The sequence below is a fragment of the Pyrus communis genome, chromosome 13 (assembly GCF_041283825.1).
Source record: "Pyrus communis isolate YQ-2024b chromosome 13, ASM4128382v1, whole genome shotgun sequence".
NCBI classification, from domain to species: domain Eukaryota; kingdom Viridiplantae; phylum Streptophyta; class Magnoliopsida; order Rosales; family Rosaceae; genus Pyrus; species Pyrus communis.
Genome location: NC_142577.1, coordinates 24,709,208 through 24,725,350, shown reverse-complemented (window position 1 = coordinate 24,725,350; position 16,143 = coordinate 24,709,208). Strand labels below are relative to the sequence as shown.

At 38.8% G+C, this 16,143-nt stretch overlaps 3 protein-coding genes and 1 pseudogene across 8 annotated transcripts; 3 read left to right on the top strand and 1 right to left on the bottom strand.

Moving 5' to 3' along the window:
- The first annotated feature begins 737 nt into the window (after positions 1-737).
- On the top strand, positions 738-2,607 carry LOC137735878 (geraniol 8-hydroxylase-like). Its single transcript, XM_068475231.2, has 2 exons — positions 738-1,691; positions 1,838-2,607. The coding sequence occupies exons 1-2, from the start codon at positions 801-803 to the stop codon at positions 2,453-2,455; spliced, it is 1,509 nt and encodes a 502-aa protein (XP_068331332.1). The 5' UTR covers positions 738-800; the 3' UTR covers positions 2,456-2,607.
- Positions 2,608-3,143: 536 nt separating this feature from the next.
- On the top strand, positions 3,144-4,667 carry LOC137736265 (geraniol 8-hydroxylase pseudogene; annotated as a pseudogene). Its single transcript, XR_015955224.1, has 2 exons — positions 3,144-4,454; positions 4,542-4,667. The product of XR_015955224.1 is annotated as a geraniol 8-hydroxylase pseudogene (transcript).
- A 2,288-nt stretch (positions 4,668-6,955) lies between these two features.
- Positions 6,956-9,064, top strand: LOC137738033 (Acid phosphatase/vanadium-dependent haloperoxidase-related protein). Of its 4 annotated transcripts, none has more exons than XM_068477636.2 (6): positions 6,956-7,113; positions 7,236-7,398; positions 7,815-7,971; positions 8,243-8,293; positions 8,525-8,617; positions 8,747-9,064. In XM_068477636.2, exons 2-6 carry the CDS (start codon positions 7,286-7,288, stop codon positions 8,825-8,827), a joined length of 495 nt encoding a protein of 164 aa, XP_068333737.1. In that variant the 5' UTR covers positions 6,956-7,113; positions 7,236-7,285; the 3' UTR covers positions 8,828-9,064. The 4 variants fall into 4 exon arrangements, with proteins under 4 accessions (XP_068333737.1, XP_068333736.1, XP_068333738.1 ...); XM_068477635.2 differs by having other exon boundaries at positions 6,960-7,113; positions 7,200-7,398; XM_068477637.2 differs by having other exon boundaries at positions 6,960-7,113; positions 7,191-7,398.
- Positions 9,065-10,126: 1,062 nt separating this feature from the next.
- EMB2421 (FAD/NAD(P)-binding oxidoreductase family protein) lies at positions 10,127-14,479 on the bottom strand. 2 transcript variants are annotated; one of them, XM_068476919.2, is made up of 11 exons: positions 13,754-14,479; positions 13,260-13,342; positions 13,040-13,175; positions 12,328-12,821; positions 12,194-12,241; positions 11,865-12,039; positions 11,661-11,773; positions 11,474-11,570; positions 11,169-11,388; positions 10,941-11,094; positions 10,127-10,669 (listed from the first exon to the last, which is right to left on the bottom strand). In XM_068476919.2, exons 1-11 carry the CDS (start codon positions 13,953-13,955, stop codon positions 10,217-10,219), a joined length of 2,175 nt encoding a protein of 724 aa, XP_068333020.2. In that variant the 5' UTR covers positions 13,956-14,479; the 3' UTR covers positions 10,127-10,216. The 2 variants fall into 2 exon arrangements, with proteins under 2 accessions (XP_068333020.2, XP_068333022.2); XM_068476921.2 differs by having other exon boundaries at positions 13,040-13,178; positions 13,754-14,415.
- Between the last annotated feature and the right edge of the window lie 1,664 nt (positions 14,480-16,143).

Here is a 16,143-nt window from a genome sequence, read left to right as displayed (position 1 = left end):
AGAAAATTATTATTTGCGCAGTACTCAAGCTTTGTGTGAAACTTGCGTACATGACTAGAAATGATTTATTCTTTTGAATCAAGGTTCATGCTTTTTGCATTTTTTTTGTTTTTGAGTTTGATTGATTTGTTGTAAACCAGTAAATAATGGACTTTGTCCAATTTTTCTACTTACGTAGATTTTTTGTGTCCTTTGGTTTGTCTTGTATCTGGGATGGAAAACGCCGGCAGCCAAGTTGCTGCTCCAATATACATTCACCAGACGCTCCAATTTACACTCCCACTCGCAGCAGCCTCATGGCTTTTTTGTCGGTTCATTTTACAAACTTAGGAGATGACAGAGGAGTTAATACAGTTAAGGTGTGCAGGTTGATGGACAAGTGTCGCGTTGTTAGAGTGATCAGAGAGAAGCCACAGTCCTTTTCCCGTGCAGAATATTCGACAACCGAAAATGAATCTTCTCCAGATCCCTTCCTTCTAATCTACCAAGTTTAGGGATTAGGGTTATTGAAATTTGATCCAACAGCTAAAATTATTATAACTTTTAAAGTGGACCTCTATATGTAGCCGTTTGATCAAATTTTAATAATCCGGATCCTCAGACTTGATGGATTAGGAAAAAAAGATCCGGATCACTGCACATACATAAACAAATTAGAAGGAACCACTTGCCAAGATAAAAAATAAGCACAAGGGCGCATTGATTACAGCAACACGTCTCTCTCTACTAGTTGGCTCCCTCTCAAATTTTCAACTAAAAAGAGAGAAGGTTGTAGATTCAAGTTGTGTCTCGACTCACAGATGGATTTCTTGAGTTATTGCTTGATAATCCCATGTCTTCTCTCTCTCTTGTATTTCTCAGCTCAAGCTTTCAGATCCGATCCCAAAAGGCTTCTGCTTCCACCTGGACCAAAGCCATTTCCCATCATTGGTAATCTCTTGGAGCTCGGCAACAAACCCCATCTCTCTCTCACTAACCTTTCAAAACGCTACGGCCCCATTATTTCTTTGCAACTCGGACAAGTAACCACGGTTGTAGTTTCTTCATCAACCATGGCAAAAGAGGTCCTCCGAACCCACGACCAGTTCTTGTGCAACCGAACCGTCCCTGACGCAGTTCAAGCTTGCGACCTCCGCCAGGACAGCTTGCCCTGGATACCGGTGTCAGAGAAATGGAGAAACCTCCGTAAAATATGCAACAACCAATTGTTTGCAACGAAAGTCCTTGATGCCAACCAAGCCAACCGTCACCTGAAAGTGCAGGAGCTCGTCGCGGATATCAATGAAAGCATTGTGAAAGGTAAGGCGGTAGAAATTGGGAGGGCCGCTTTTAAGACGACAGTCAATCTGCTGTCGCGTACTGTTTTCTCGGTAGATTTAGCTGACCCGAGCAGTGAGATGGGCAGAGAGTTCAAGGAGATTGTGTGGGGTTTGATGGAAGAGTCAGGGAAGCCAAACTTGGGGGACTATTTTCCTGTGCTTAAGAAACTTGACCCCCAAGGCATTCGACGGCGCATTATCAAGCATTTCCTCAAGATTGATTTGCTTTTTGATCGAATGATTACGCAAAGGTTAGAATTAAGAAAATCGAACGATTATGTCACAAGTTATGATATGTTGGATTCTCTCTTGGACATCAGTGAAGTGAGTAATGAGGATATGGACAAGCTCTTGATTGAACATCTGTTTGTGGTCAGTTTTCTGATTTCAAGCAACTCATATTTGATATTTTAGGGTTCGTTTGATAATCATTTTGGTTTTTCAGTTATCATTTTGTTCATTAAAATTTGGGATTCCATTATTTAATTGTTGTATTGCTGCAATATGTGTATATATAGGCTCTATTTGTTGCGGGCACGGATACAACTTCAGCCACACTGGAATGGGCAATGGCTGAACTACTACGCAACCCGGAAAAACTGTCGAAAGCGCATGAGGAACTAGAGCAAGTCATTGGCAAAGGAAAACCAGTTGAGGAATCGGACATTGCTCGACTCCCTTACTTACAAGCAATAATCAAAGAGACCTTCCGGTTGCACCCGGCCGTTCCATTTCTAATCCCTCGAAAAGCCAAACAAGATGTGGAAATTTGCGGGTACGTTGTCCCAAAGGGTGCACAAGTGCTGGTCAATGCATGGGCTATAGGCAGAGACCCCTTCATTTGGGACAACCCAACCTCATTTGCACCGGAGAGGTTTTTCGGATTAGATCATCAAATCGATGTTTTAGGCAAGAATTTTGAGCTTATTCCGTTTGGTGGAGGGAGGAGAATATGTCCAGGCCTGCCATTGGCGATGCGGATGCTACACTTGATGCTGGGTTCACTTATTAACTCATTTGATTGGAAGCTTGAAGATGAAGTTACACCAGAGAACATGAACATGGAGGAGAAGTTTGGCATCACCTTAGAGATGGCTCATCCTCTAAGAGCTGTGCCGAAAAAAGTCCTAATTTGATATGGTTAATAGTATTAACTTTTAACTTGTAATTTTATATTTATGTGGGTGTTTTTTTTTGTTTGGATTAAAAGATACGGCAAGGCTTATGTAAAATAACCCAAATATACCAAATATTGTAGCAAAGGGAGAATAAAGCCTCATTTTGCCAATGGAAGTTTTCTTTTCTTCTTATTTTAGGTACGCTTTACTATTATAAATAGAAGGAGAAATTCAAACTTGAGATATCCTTAATATCGAACAAAGTAATACCAATAGTAATATTTTATTGTCACGCACAATCTAGTTTTTCATGACCATACCAAACATGTAGAGGTTGATGTCCATTTAGTACGGGAGCGTGTTCAGAGGAAGGATTTGATCCTCCACCATGTCTCTAGCACTGACCAACTGGCTGACATGTCAACGAAGGGTTTGCTGGAGGGTAATGGATAACACTTGTGATGACACATCTACAACAAATAGGAAACTAATGTCAAACCTTAGAAGATTAGGAAAGCAATCTAATCATATTAGGAAAGGAACCTAATCCTTATCTCACCACTAATTAATTTTTCCAACAATTGGTATACTGTTACTTTAGCGTTCTGTACTAATGAAACAGCTGAGACAATGGGAGTGCATGTATCTCATACCTGAATATAAAAAACTTTTGTAGCCTCTCTCTAAGTTTTAAGTTTCAACTACAAAGGGAAAAGGTGTAAATTCAAGTTTTGTGTCAATTGGTGAGTCTGCACTTAGACACTGATCAGAGATGGATTTGTTGAGTTCTTGTATCTTAATCCCATGTCTTTACTTTCTCTTGTATTTATCGATTCAAGCTTTCATATCCGGCCCCAAAAGGCTTGTTCTTCCACCTCGGCCAAAGCCATTTCCCGTCACTGGCAACCTCTTACAGCTTGGCAATAAACCCCATCTCTCTCTCACTAACCTTGCACAACGCTGTGGCCCTGTCATTGACCTGCAACTCGGACAAAAAACCACGGTTGTAGTATCTTCATCAACCGTGGCCAAAGGAGTCCTCCAAACCCAAGACAAATTCTTGTGCAACCGAACCATCCATGACGCAATCCAAGCATGCGGCCTTCACCAGGACAGCTTGCCCTGGACACTGTTGTCCGCGAAATGGAGAAACCTCCGCAAAATATGCAACAACCAATTGTTTGCCATGAAAATCCTTGATGCCAACCAAGCCATTGGTCACCTAAAAGTGCAGGAGCTCATAGCCGACGTCAATGAAAGCGTTGTGAAAGGTAAGGTGGTAGAAATTGAAAGGCCTGGTTTCAAAACCACGCTCAATTTGTTTTCGCATACCATTTTCTCGATCGATTTAGCTGAACCGAGGAGTGAGGTGGCTAGAGAGTTCAAGGACATGGTGTGGAGTATAATGGAAGAGACAGAGAAGTCAAACTTTGGGGACTATTTTCCTCTGCTTAGGATACTTGACCCCCTAATCGTTTCCGCAAGATGGATCGGCTCTTTGATCAAATTATTACACAAAGGTGGGAATCGAGAAAATCGAATGATTATGTCACAAGTAATGATATGTTGGATTCTCTCTTGACCATCAGTGAAGTGAGCAATGAGGATATGGACAGGCTACAAATTAAACATAAGCTTCTGGTTTGTTTGTTACCTTCTAACCATTCACTACTTTACAGCATGTCTAATAACCATTTTAGTTTTGAATTTTGACTCGTTCAGTACAATTTACGATCCCATTCATACATTTTTCACTTGTCAACTCATTTGACTGGAAGCTGGAAGATGGGGTTGTACCAGACAACATGAACATGAAGAAGTTGGCCGGCCTCACCTTGCAGATGGCTCAGCCTATAAGAGCTGTGCCAAATTCTTTCTAATTTGATATTGTAATAAGTAGAAATGATAAAAATCTAACAACATTATCGTAAAATGCTAACTAGAGTCACCTCAGCGGTATCATCTTTTTCAGGTGATTCATAACACCTTGCCAGAAAGCTTGGAGGAGTATGTGCAGGTGGAAGATTCTTCAAAACCACTGTATTTTTTCAAAAGCTTCTTCATATTAGATTTGTTAACAAAATGAATGGTAAAAATTGTGTAGGAGATTGGACGAGACGGGATGGGAGGTTGTCCAATTGCCATCTTTGTTATGATGAGAGCACATATTTCAAACTCCGCAGTCTTATGTTTAGGTAGTTAAATATGTAACATCTTCTGTTAATTCAATTTTCTCAAAGGCTTGCATAGGTTTAGAATGTTCACAGTTTTATGTATTGTGTTCTCACTTTCAGTGATGGAGCAGATGAATATATGGTAAACAAATTCCTCTATCAACTGTCAAGTATTCACCGGTGATGAGAAATCGCGTGGGAAAATTTGTTCATTGGTAAACTGCACCTCGCAAGTTTGATATGAAAGAAGAGGTCATGCACTAAAATGATTTATTGATTGTATTTGTTTTGGCAGGTGATGCTCACAGTTCTAACACAATTGGAGTTGGGTGAAGTACGATATTTGCATTTACTTCCAGCGTTGAATGTAACGTGCACCTTGAATTTTCATAATGCAGGTAGCAAAAATGTTTTGAGGTTTCTAATTCCCCAAGATTTAACTTCGAATTATTGTCACAAAACTGACCAATTGATGGTTGAATATGGCGGTACTTGCACGAATGCAGACATCCCCAGCTTTGCTTGCTGCAAATGATGTTGTTGTTGCTGCAATTCTGAAAAAGTGAGTCTAATCAGCGGTTTTGATCACACAAAGCAGTTGAATACGAGATTACACCAAGAAACATGTTTCAAACCAACTCATGCTTAATGAGTTTATTCATGCAGTTAGGGATCGGATAAACAAAGTACAGAAGAAAAAGAGAACATTTTTTTTTTCTCCCACCAGCACAGAACTCACTGATGACTCTTCGCCGACAGAAACTCAGTTATGGCAGGTAAGCAGTAAGCTACTCATATCTTTCACTCCCTTCTGGTGGAAAGATTCTCGAGTTGAGACTTCGATGCCATGTCACTCGCATGCCCAAGACACACAAGAGAGACAGAGATTCTTCCTTGTGAACGGGATATATCTCCTCTCCATCAGGCATAAAAATCATAGAAACAGAGAGAGGGATATACCCAAGTTACACCAAAAAATTTGCGTTTTAGTAGGCAAAACAAATTTTTCAGAAGGATGTGATGTGAGCTCCGGGAGTAGGTTGTGTGTGGGGAAGGTGTTTGTTGTCATTGTCGATGACTTTCATGTACAAAAGTAGAGAAAGAAACGTAAACTATGCCGTCACATTGTTTCCCACTCCACTACTAGTCCGACAACCATAGCAAACAAGAGGGACTTGAGCAACACCAGACAATAATCATCGGAAGCCTATATATTATTTGATGCTGTTCAAGTACCTCCCATTTACTATGGTTGTTGTTGGACTAGGAGTAGGAAACAAGGTGATTTCCGTTCTCTTGACGAAAATGAGCAGATCCAAGTGCACTGGAAATCTCTTCACTTTGTGGTTCGGCCATTTTGTTTTGTTTTGGGTTGCTATATATTGGTAGTACTAACCATTCAAGAAGTTTGAGCCCTAGCTAGTACTAACTCCCAACCCTTCAGAAAAAGTGATTTCCTAAACCCTTTGAGGAAAAGTGTGATAGCTATTTGGTTGTTAGACTAAAACCTCTACGTTCACACCCTAGATTAAGTCAATAGATCACGACTAGCACACAACATTAAAACTAGGTACAATTTTGTTAAGCCATTAAATTTGAAAACAAACCGATAGTCGAGGTCAACTTTCTTTATTATTAAGGATGCAATATGAGAAAGACGTTAGTTAATTACGAGGATGAGTTGTTTGTGTAAAGGTAAATGTGTTTGTTATCATTGTTTATGAGACATATCACGAGCTTCTCCAAAGTAATATTTCACAAATACTAATTATAATTGAACTTTTTAAAACGAATAATTTACATGTTGTCAATGGCATCATGATTAATAAATAGCGATCGATTGTAACATTAAACTTCTTATGTGAAAGTTCTACAGATAATTCTCCAATATTAATGTTAGATTTTTTTTTTCTTTTGTGAAATATACAGTCTATAAAAAATTGGTCAAATAACATACCTGCACTCCTCAACCAATATAAAAAAAAAAAAGATAATTAAGCATTTAAGCCATAGAAGAAACTAAAATTTAGAAAACACTGTAAATTATTAGAACAAGAACAAGCCTTAGTATGATAAAAATGTTGCTAATTTATGATTAAAATGTCACAGATTCAAGCCATTTAAACGATCTACAAGAATCCGAATTTATGAAACTTGTATTGTACAACTCAAACACTCATTCCTTCTTCATCCTTCTAAAGATTAAAAAACCTAGAAGGGGGAAGCCATATTATGCCACCTTGGGATTTGGGTATATTCTACCAAAATGTTTCACAAACAAAGAGGCATATTCAGTTAAATAATAAATAATAAATAAATAAATAAAAGAAAGAGGCAAAGACCGTTAGTTATAAATCAACCAAAAATACGCCATTGCTCGTAGTCATAGCTGCTTCTGGTTGTAGCCTCTAGCCGGAAGAAGAAGAATCCACCTCCCACCTCTGAGACTCCGACCACCTTCCTTTGTTTTCAAACAAAACGCCGTAGAACGTTGTGGAATCGGTCAGTCCTCTGTCCTCCCTTAATTATCACGTCACGCTCGCGTTCCCTCCCGCGAAACAAACAAACGAAGATTTCAGATTTTGCAGGTTTTTCAGAATTTGGGTTTTGATTTTACCTTTTAGAATTTGCAATCGCGTTCGAAGAATTGGACAAAGAAAGCAATAAAAGCGCGATGGTTGAGGCGGCGGCGGCGGCATCATCGTCCTCAATCTTCACGAACTACCCTCTCCTCTCTGCTCTCGTAGCTTTTTCCATTGCCCAATTCATTAAGTTATTCACCTCCTGGTACTTTTCTCTCTCCCTTTTGCAACCATTTCTCCGAATTTGGATCCGACCCAATTCCTCAATTTTTGGGTTTTTGCGTTGCTGCATGATCTTGTTCTTTATTGACCTTTTCAATCATTCAATGTACCCGAAATAAAATTGTTGAATTTTTTTAGTTGACATTTGGGTTTTTCCCAGATCTTGATTCTTGCTTAGAAAAACGTAATCTTTAATCAAAACATGCTTGTATGGTAATTTGATTCCTGTAAAATATTGGCCACATTTCGATGTTACAATGGTAATTTGACTCCCGTGAGATTGGTATATGGAATTGAGCCTCTGTGAAGAAATTATTTATGGGAAGTTGTTCTTTCCTTTTGTGATTGTTGGTATTATTATTTTATCCTAAGAGTTCTTAAACCTTGATAGATTTGCAGGTACAAGGAAAGAAGATGGGATTTCAAGCAACTTCTTGGATCCGGTGGAATGCCTTCATCTCATTCGGCGACTGTTACTGCTATTGCTACAGCCATTGGGTTCCAAGAAGGCGTCGGTGGATCACTCTTTGCAATTGCATTGATCTTAGCATGTGTGGTAAGACCCTTCACTTCTTTCTGCAGCATTTTGCAGCTAGCATTTGGCCTTACTTCTTTCAGCAATTTGTTTACTTTTTAAAGTGTGAAGTTGTCGTTTGGGCTTATGTTGAACTGAATTTTATATCAATCCAGCTGAATATGTGTATCCACATATCTATATATTCAGTGACAAAAACATTTGAAAATGAATGATAAAGATTTGTTGTTATCATGTTTTTTAGATTGTACAAGTCAATAGGATATCTCTAATGTAGAAAATTTGGTGGCAGGTGATGTATGATGCAACCGGTGTAAGACTACAGGCTGGACGCCAAGCAGAGGTTTGATGTTTTTGATCTCCTGGATCTCTTTGAGCTCTTTCCCACCCTTTCCTTCGTTTTCTTGAGTTTCTTATCAATACTCTGTCTAAGAATTAACTTCGTCGAAACTTTGATGTCTGAATGCCATGTTTTTCATCATGTTCTCATAAAATTCAGCTTTATGAGTATCATATTCAAATTTTGGTTGATTTGGTTATTTATGCATTAACATTGGATATGAATATTCTTCAGGTTTTGAATCAAATTGTATATGAACTCCCTGCTGAACATCCTTTGGCTGAGAGCAGACCACTACGTGAGCTTCTCGGCCACACCCCTCCTCAGGTCTCTATATTGCATTAGTATGTGCTCTTAAAATTATTTAATGGATGATGTATCTACGAGTATAGGATACCGTAAAACTTTGATGAAAAGAAACCTTTTTTTATGATGATCCTTGTTCCTGTTTGACAGGTTGTTGCCGGCAGTTTGCTTGGAATTGTCACAGCATGCATGGGCTATTTGATTACTATAACAATCAGTCATACAACATGATCCTGGAGTGGTTTACACCCACATAGATACTGATATTGTGGTATCATCTCTTAGTGCCACATCTGATATACATTTGGATTGCGAATTGCAGATCCATCTTCATACGCGGTATTTCCCCCAACGTTGAAGACATAGGCCTTCTTGTCTACAATTCAGTTAGCATGTCTTCATTCTGTAAAAAAACAATTGTTTGCAAGATGTAATTTGATTGACTTAAAAGTGTTTTTAGCGACGAAACGGTCTTGTTGAGACGATTAGTACCATGCTCGGTTGACTGAAGATGACCATATTTTGCTTTGGTACTACCTCACGTAAAGGTCCATATTTGCCTTTGTAATCCAAGCAAGGCATAAAGTAGAACTTTACTTTTATAATGCCAAAAGTTGCCACTCATTCATACATTCAATTGCGTCAAAACTAAAATCTCCTCAAATTTGAGAGCGGAGACTATCACGTTGTACCTTGTAATTATGTGCAACTCGTTTAGAAGTGTTTTTAAAATGACTGAAACCGTTTTTGGTGAAATTGTTTTGGGATTCCAAAAGCACCTTAAGTGTTATGTCATGATTCACTTGTATTTTTACCAAGGGTTGATTCTAAAAGCACTTTCATCAAAAGTACCTTTATTTTATATGCAATTTCAGACGAGTTACATGATGTTTCTCTCCCTAAGTTCAGATTTCCCTCCCGTGAAGAAAAAAGGTAAGCATGTTTGCACATCCCGAAGCGTTGGGAGGTAACCAATTCACCATCCAAGAAGAATTGAAAACAATTCAACTAAGGAAGCAATTGGAATTAACTACGGGAAATGATTTCTGCACACATGTTTTCACCCTATGGACACCATTCGTTCTTTTATATATTAAATTATTTCTTTATATAATACAAGAATCAAGGACCATCGTTAAGAGTGTCTAAAGATAAATAAAAAATAAAAAAAGATGTACAAAAATCACTCCCCTCAACTTATAGAAGGATAATACTAGATTTTGAAGATATAAGATTGGAGATAAGATGGGCGAAGTTGAAGATTTGTTTGTCTAATTCAAATGGAGCTTCTGATTGTCCCTTCACCATTTTGATTGTATCATGTTGGAGTCTTTCTGAGTTGGCCCTCTTATTATCTTTTTGAATCTCACTCCCTCTCTCCTTTACAACTTGTACGGTGCACAGAGAGAGAGAGAGAGAGACAGAGACAGAGAGAGAAAGAACATAGCTTACTTGATTGCAAAGTGACATACATAAAAATATATTCTGTTGCAAAATGTCGAATGTTACGACAAACCTAATACGTTACTCTGCACATCAAGATCACTTTTATTTCGATAACAAATGTCATGTGTCAAGTCTCTTGATCTTTAGTATGTGGTTTTATTTCGATAACAAATGTCATGTGTCAGTTTCTTGATCTTTAGTATGTGGTTTTACGCCGAGAGTAGCCGAGAATACCCTTCTCATTTCCGTTATAGGGTCACGGACAACCCCTGACTTCACACGCCAAGCAACATGCTCATCCGGTCGAACTAAGATGGCTCCTTTGTCAGTCATTTGGCAGATATCCCACCACGATGACGAATTCGGTGACTTTTTAACTTCCACGAGGTCAATGTAATTCTCGTGGTCAATGTAATTCTCCCAGGGTGCCAATGATGCCTTACTTTTTACTTCGACTCCTTTAACACTGCCGGCAGGCCACAACACACACACCCTTGCAGAAACTTTTAATTCCTCGGCCACTTTGAATGCAGCATGAGCAAGACGGTAAGACGGCTCTGTTGGCGATATAATGAGGAGAAACTCGAGCTTGTCTCCAGGTATAAGGTCCAGTGTAGAAATAGTAACCTACAGAAGAATACACCATTGAGGTGAATGAAAATTGGAAATACAGTTAATCTTCTACAAATCTGTTTTGACACTATGGCATAAAGAAGTTGTTGCTTGCGTTATTACTTTTACTTGGGAACTAAAACATAAAGCTTCGTGGCTTATGGAGCCACAACCCGCCAACACAGACCGAGATGATTTCACCACAAGAGGAAAAGAAAACAATTGGCAACAACAGCAAAAAGACATATATTATGTAAACATTTGAAAGAAAACAATAGCAACATACCTCACTTGAGGTATCTGACAATATCCTCACGTTCATGTGGGGGAGCCTTGCACCTGGAACCACAGAAGGAACATAGTCCCTCCGGCGACCAGTAGGTCCTTCTGGAGCACTCATTCCACCATCACTATCAGGGATAAGTGCACCTTCTAGATACCTAAATTGATCTCAAGTTAATCTCAAGTCAAGCTCCAAGACTTTGAATCTAAAGCAGCTTGAATAATGTGATACCTAAAACCAAGATCTTCTGCCGGGAACTGGAGTTGGAGGCTCTTTCCTTCTTCAAATATGCGCCTTAGATTAGCAAGCCTTGACGACCCAAGTGGATTGTTTTCATTCAAAAGAGATTCCGATAGCTGGGCACGACCTATCGTGAAAATTCCATCCAATATGGCCCTCTGTAATTCAGATGGTAAAATGGAACCAACCCCCTCATTTATGACGCGATGTACTGCAAAGGAAATTAGTAATGACATGTCTCCAACAAACAAGGAAAATAGCTCGTCATGCAATAAAGTAATGGTAGATTGGCTTACCTGAGTTTGCAACAGTTGGATCAAGACCAAGTGCAGCAGGAACAGCCATGGCTGCTTTGAAGTTCTCAATACTAAGTTCTGTATTGAAAACGGCAATCTGGAAAAAAATGCAAATTTTGATGATTAAGATCCATTCTAATTTCACATTAAAGTTAAAGAATAGAAGTGAAGGAGATAAAGAGAATACCGGCCTACGTTCTGTTTCATAAGAATTAAGTATTGAAGACGGTGCAATACCCTTTACTACCGAAGCTATTTTCCATGCAAGATTATGAGAGTCCTGAATTCCAGTATTCATTCCTGTATAAATCACATAAAAGGCCTAAACTCATTTGAATGATTAATCCCAGGCGAGTTTCCCTTATTCGCATAACAAAAAAAAAATACTAACCAAACCCCCCGGCAGGAGGGAACCGATGAGCAGCATCGCCAGCAAGTATTATTCGGTTGCCACAACTTAGAAACTTCTCCGCAACTTCAGCATGCATAACCCATGGTTTTATGTCAATCACATTTATGTCTCCTAGCTCTCGACCAACCAACTTGAAGATTATTTGCTCACATATCTACAAAACTTTAAAACCTTTAAACTGAGCAATTACCCACAATGAAGAAGGATAATCTCATCATAGCCACAAGAATATGCCCTTAAACTTAGTGTCAGTCATGAGATCAAGTAGAACAATTTCCATTAAATTAACTTATCTGCAAAGAAAATACCTGGGGACTGAAATCTTCAAGGTTTTGCTGAGGTGGATAAAACGGAATCTGCAAGACGACGAGAGATAATTAGTGCAATTTCACATTTACACCCCCAAACTTGTTTACAAAAACAATTTTAAAGCCTGCAATACCTGTAATACAAATTCCCCTTGCTCGAGATCATGAGCAACAAGGACCCCTATAGCTTCAGTATTGAAGATGAAAAACAGCATGCCAGGTCTCTCACTGAGTAAATACTTCCCAAGAACTTTGCTCAAGAAATGGACACTCACAAGCTTCTGCAAGTCCCTTTCACCTCTCATATCCACTCCAGCCAGCTTACGTACAGTACTTCCAGCTCCATCTGTACCAACAAGTATATTACATCTGATATTCCTTTCCATACGCTTCCCATCCTTGAGAAAAGATGCAGTCACAGAAACAAAATCTTCACTCGCTTTGATGGAAACACACTCATGCCCCATTAATAGTTGCTTTTCCTGAAAGGTTCCATGGTTGAGGCCTTCCAACCCGTCAGTTGTACAGAACTTGAAGCTGAGATTTTCAAGCTGCTTAAGTAGTAACCTAATCAGTTTGTACTGTGAGAAGTGTGCAACAGAGACCGGGCTGATGACTTGCTCAAAATCTGAGACAAAGTGAAATCAAAATGAAACTGCTAACATACCAAATCCTAAAGTATATTTATAAATGTTTGAAAATTTTGGATACATGGGAATGGTCATTGTATGGAATATCTCAAATAATTAGAATTTCTTGTTGTCTAATCTCAAAATCCCATAAATAAGACCTAAAAGCTGTGTGCCAAGTAAGGAAAAAATGGAATAATAAATAGGTCAAATGCACCTTGGGGTTGCATATGGTCGACCGACCCAAGAATTGAACCATAGAGCGAAGTGCAATATATGAACTTCCTCCATAAATCTACTGGTGGTTGAGACCTTTGGATCTCCTCTGCCAGGCCATCCAATTTGCGAAACACCTACTAATACACAAGTTCAAATGAAGCTTGAAATCCCTCAAATAACTCATAATTTAATTATATCTCCCAAACATGAAAACCAACCTCCATGGATCGATTGTTGATGAAGTGCGCCTGCGGATGATTCGAGAAAGTTTTGCTCTTCTCCACAACCGAACATTTGACCCCTGCAAAATGATACAATGCATGATTATGTCTCAAGTAAACAAGACCTAGTACATTTCATCTGATAAAATTTCTTGCAAAAGAAGCGGAAAGTTTTTTACTTCCAACAAGAAGTTTCACATTATTCCAAACACCTCCAGAAAATCTCAAGCATGATTTCAAATTAAAAAGAGTAATAGCACTGCATTTGCACCGAAAATTCGACAACACGAACTTACTACTCCCTTTACAGACAATTTGATTATAATTACTTTTTTTGAAAGAAAAATAATAAAGTATGCATCTTTGAAGGTGAAAATATTAAAAATTGCTAAGTAGAGCATTATAGAGTTTTCATTCACCCATCCCACACTTTCTAGGCAACCAAACAAGGCCTAAGGACTGGAAAACAGTCGGTTAGGACAAGAACATACCTAGCTTTGTTAAAAGTATGGACAAAACGAGACCCACAGGTCCTGCACCGACGATCAGAACCGGAAGCACCGTATCGTCTCCATTGTTGAAAGAGTCCGATGATAAGGCTCTGCTATGCTTGTAGCCAAATGGGTATGCTTGTATTCTGGCATTGGCTTTGTGTAGGCCGCTAAAACTCCTGAACAACCGCGAAACCGCCATAACCCAGAAGCTGAAACGACGTTCAGAGCATCGCCTTATATGAAGAACGGGAGCTTCAATTTGCAGAGGAACTGCAACGGCTCAATGCGGCTGGGAAACGGCTTGGTGAGGCTGTGGAGCGGCTGAAATACAGCTCCGATTTAGTTTGGTCCATTCAGACGCTTATCCTGTTCCGAACTGGGTCCCGAACTGGTGCGACCGATGGCATTCGCTTGTTTGCAGTTGCCGACGGTGGGAAGACGGCGGAAAGGTTTCAGACTCGTATGGAAGAAGATGACCTTGTATAAATAGATAACGGTGTCGTATTAGTTTTAATATTTGTTAATTGGCAAATCTCCGCCGCTCCCAAATCAAGATTCTTTGAGTTTTCACGCTCCCGAATCCCTCCGCCGCCATATCCGTGCTTCATAGATCTCCATTGAAGCGAGGAACAAGAAAGATCAAAGAGTGAAGGAGTGGTGGTTGCTTTGGTGGTTGGCTTGGGCCTTGGTGTGTTGGAGAAGGTCGGTTTGAGGGACTGGACTGAATACTTTGGGCTTAGGTTTGATTTTAAATATTTTGGGCTTGGGCCAATACATGTGTAAACTGCTCATGGGTGTAGCTTTGGGTGTTCCTTAAATAATGTTTGGTGCAGACATTAGAGAATTTTTAGTGTGCAGGAAACATGATCTCATGCATTAAGTGTTTATAATACAAGTAGTTGGATATTTGTATTATAACACTTTATGTATCGAGCTGTATTTTAGGCACACAGAAAAATTAACCCATGAACATCGAGAAAACTAGGCTATTTATGGGTGTGAGAAATTATGAATCAAGGGGTCAATATTACGTCAGAAAATGAATTTATCAACTACCCCTAATCAATATAATTTCTGATTTTTTTTAGTTGCTGGATATTGCGCTGTTGTAATGTCAGGCTTATACACATTTTAATTTCGTATGTGTTAGTAAACAAAATAAAAATTTAAGCAACATCAAAGTCAAAATGTGTTAGCAAGCATGTAAGATGCTAAAGATGAGATTAAATTTGTTGCTCATATATTCATAAAACGTAAAGGGAAATAAATTAAATGTAATGTCATTAGAATGTTATAACTTTTCGTCGGCGAAAATTTTCACTTTAGCATAGTATTATTATGATTATTATTACCACTGGTAAAAACTTTACCTGCAACAAAATGATGAGACAATTGTGTCTACAAAATAAAAGCGATGGTATACATAAACAAAATTGCTCATAACTGAAAAACAAGCGCATAATGGTGTTGCAAAAAATAACAAATTAACAAAGTGTGGGGTGTGGAATTTAATAAGAATCTCACTATATATGTTATCACTTATTAACAATGCAAATGGAAGCAAATGCATTTGCTAACACATGTGATGTCATGTGAAGTGATTTATTGTCAAATTCCAAATCGCCACTGCCCCACTTCCCACAGAGCAAGTTCATCCGTTACCCAAAGCCCAAAAAATCCCCTCCGTGGGTCCTTTTTGTGGAGGGCAATTGATGGCAAGTCTGCCGTCAGCCCCAAGCCTGAGCAATTTGAGCCCAGGCTTGCGTCGATAGGTAAGACTATCTTTAACCTCAAGTTTGAGCAATTTGAGCCAAGGCTTGCGTCGATAGGCAAGGCTAACGTCAACCACGTTTTTTTTTTCTTTTTTTAATTTTTTTTTTTTTTTACGCATGTAAATAATGCGCATATTAGGCGAATAGGCTAATAGCTTCAAATAGCATGAGCCCTGTTGCTACAGATTCAAATTTTGTGCCAACTGCTGACTAATGTGGCGAGATGAGGGCCATTGGATTTCCAACAGCCTGATGATCCAGGCCTTTGGGTTTCAATTGTAAATAATTTTGAAAAAATTATTGTTGGGTCGTGTGCCACGTTTTAGACCATCGTATCCAATAATAATAATAATCCAACGATCAAGCTTAATCTAATAATTAAAAATAAAAGAAGAAGGGAGAAAGATACAAAAAACTAGGAAATTTTTTTTATTGTATAAATATTGAACTAGCTTCTTCGTTTGCCTTTTAAATTATAGCATTGGTCCCTCAACTTTAATCAAATTGGAGTAATGATCCCTCAATTAAAAATTCATTACTATTGGTCCCTCAACTCATCAAAATATGTAGCTATGGTCTTTTTTGTCAACTTCTTCAAAATTTTGTCAAAATATG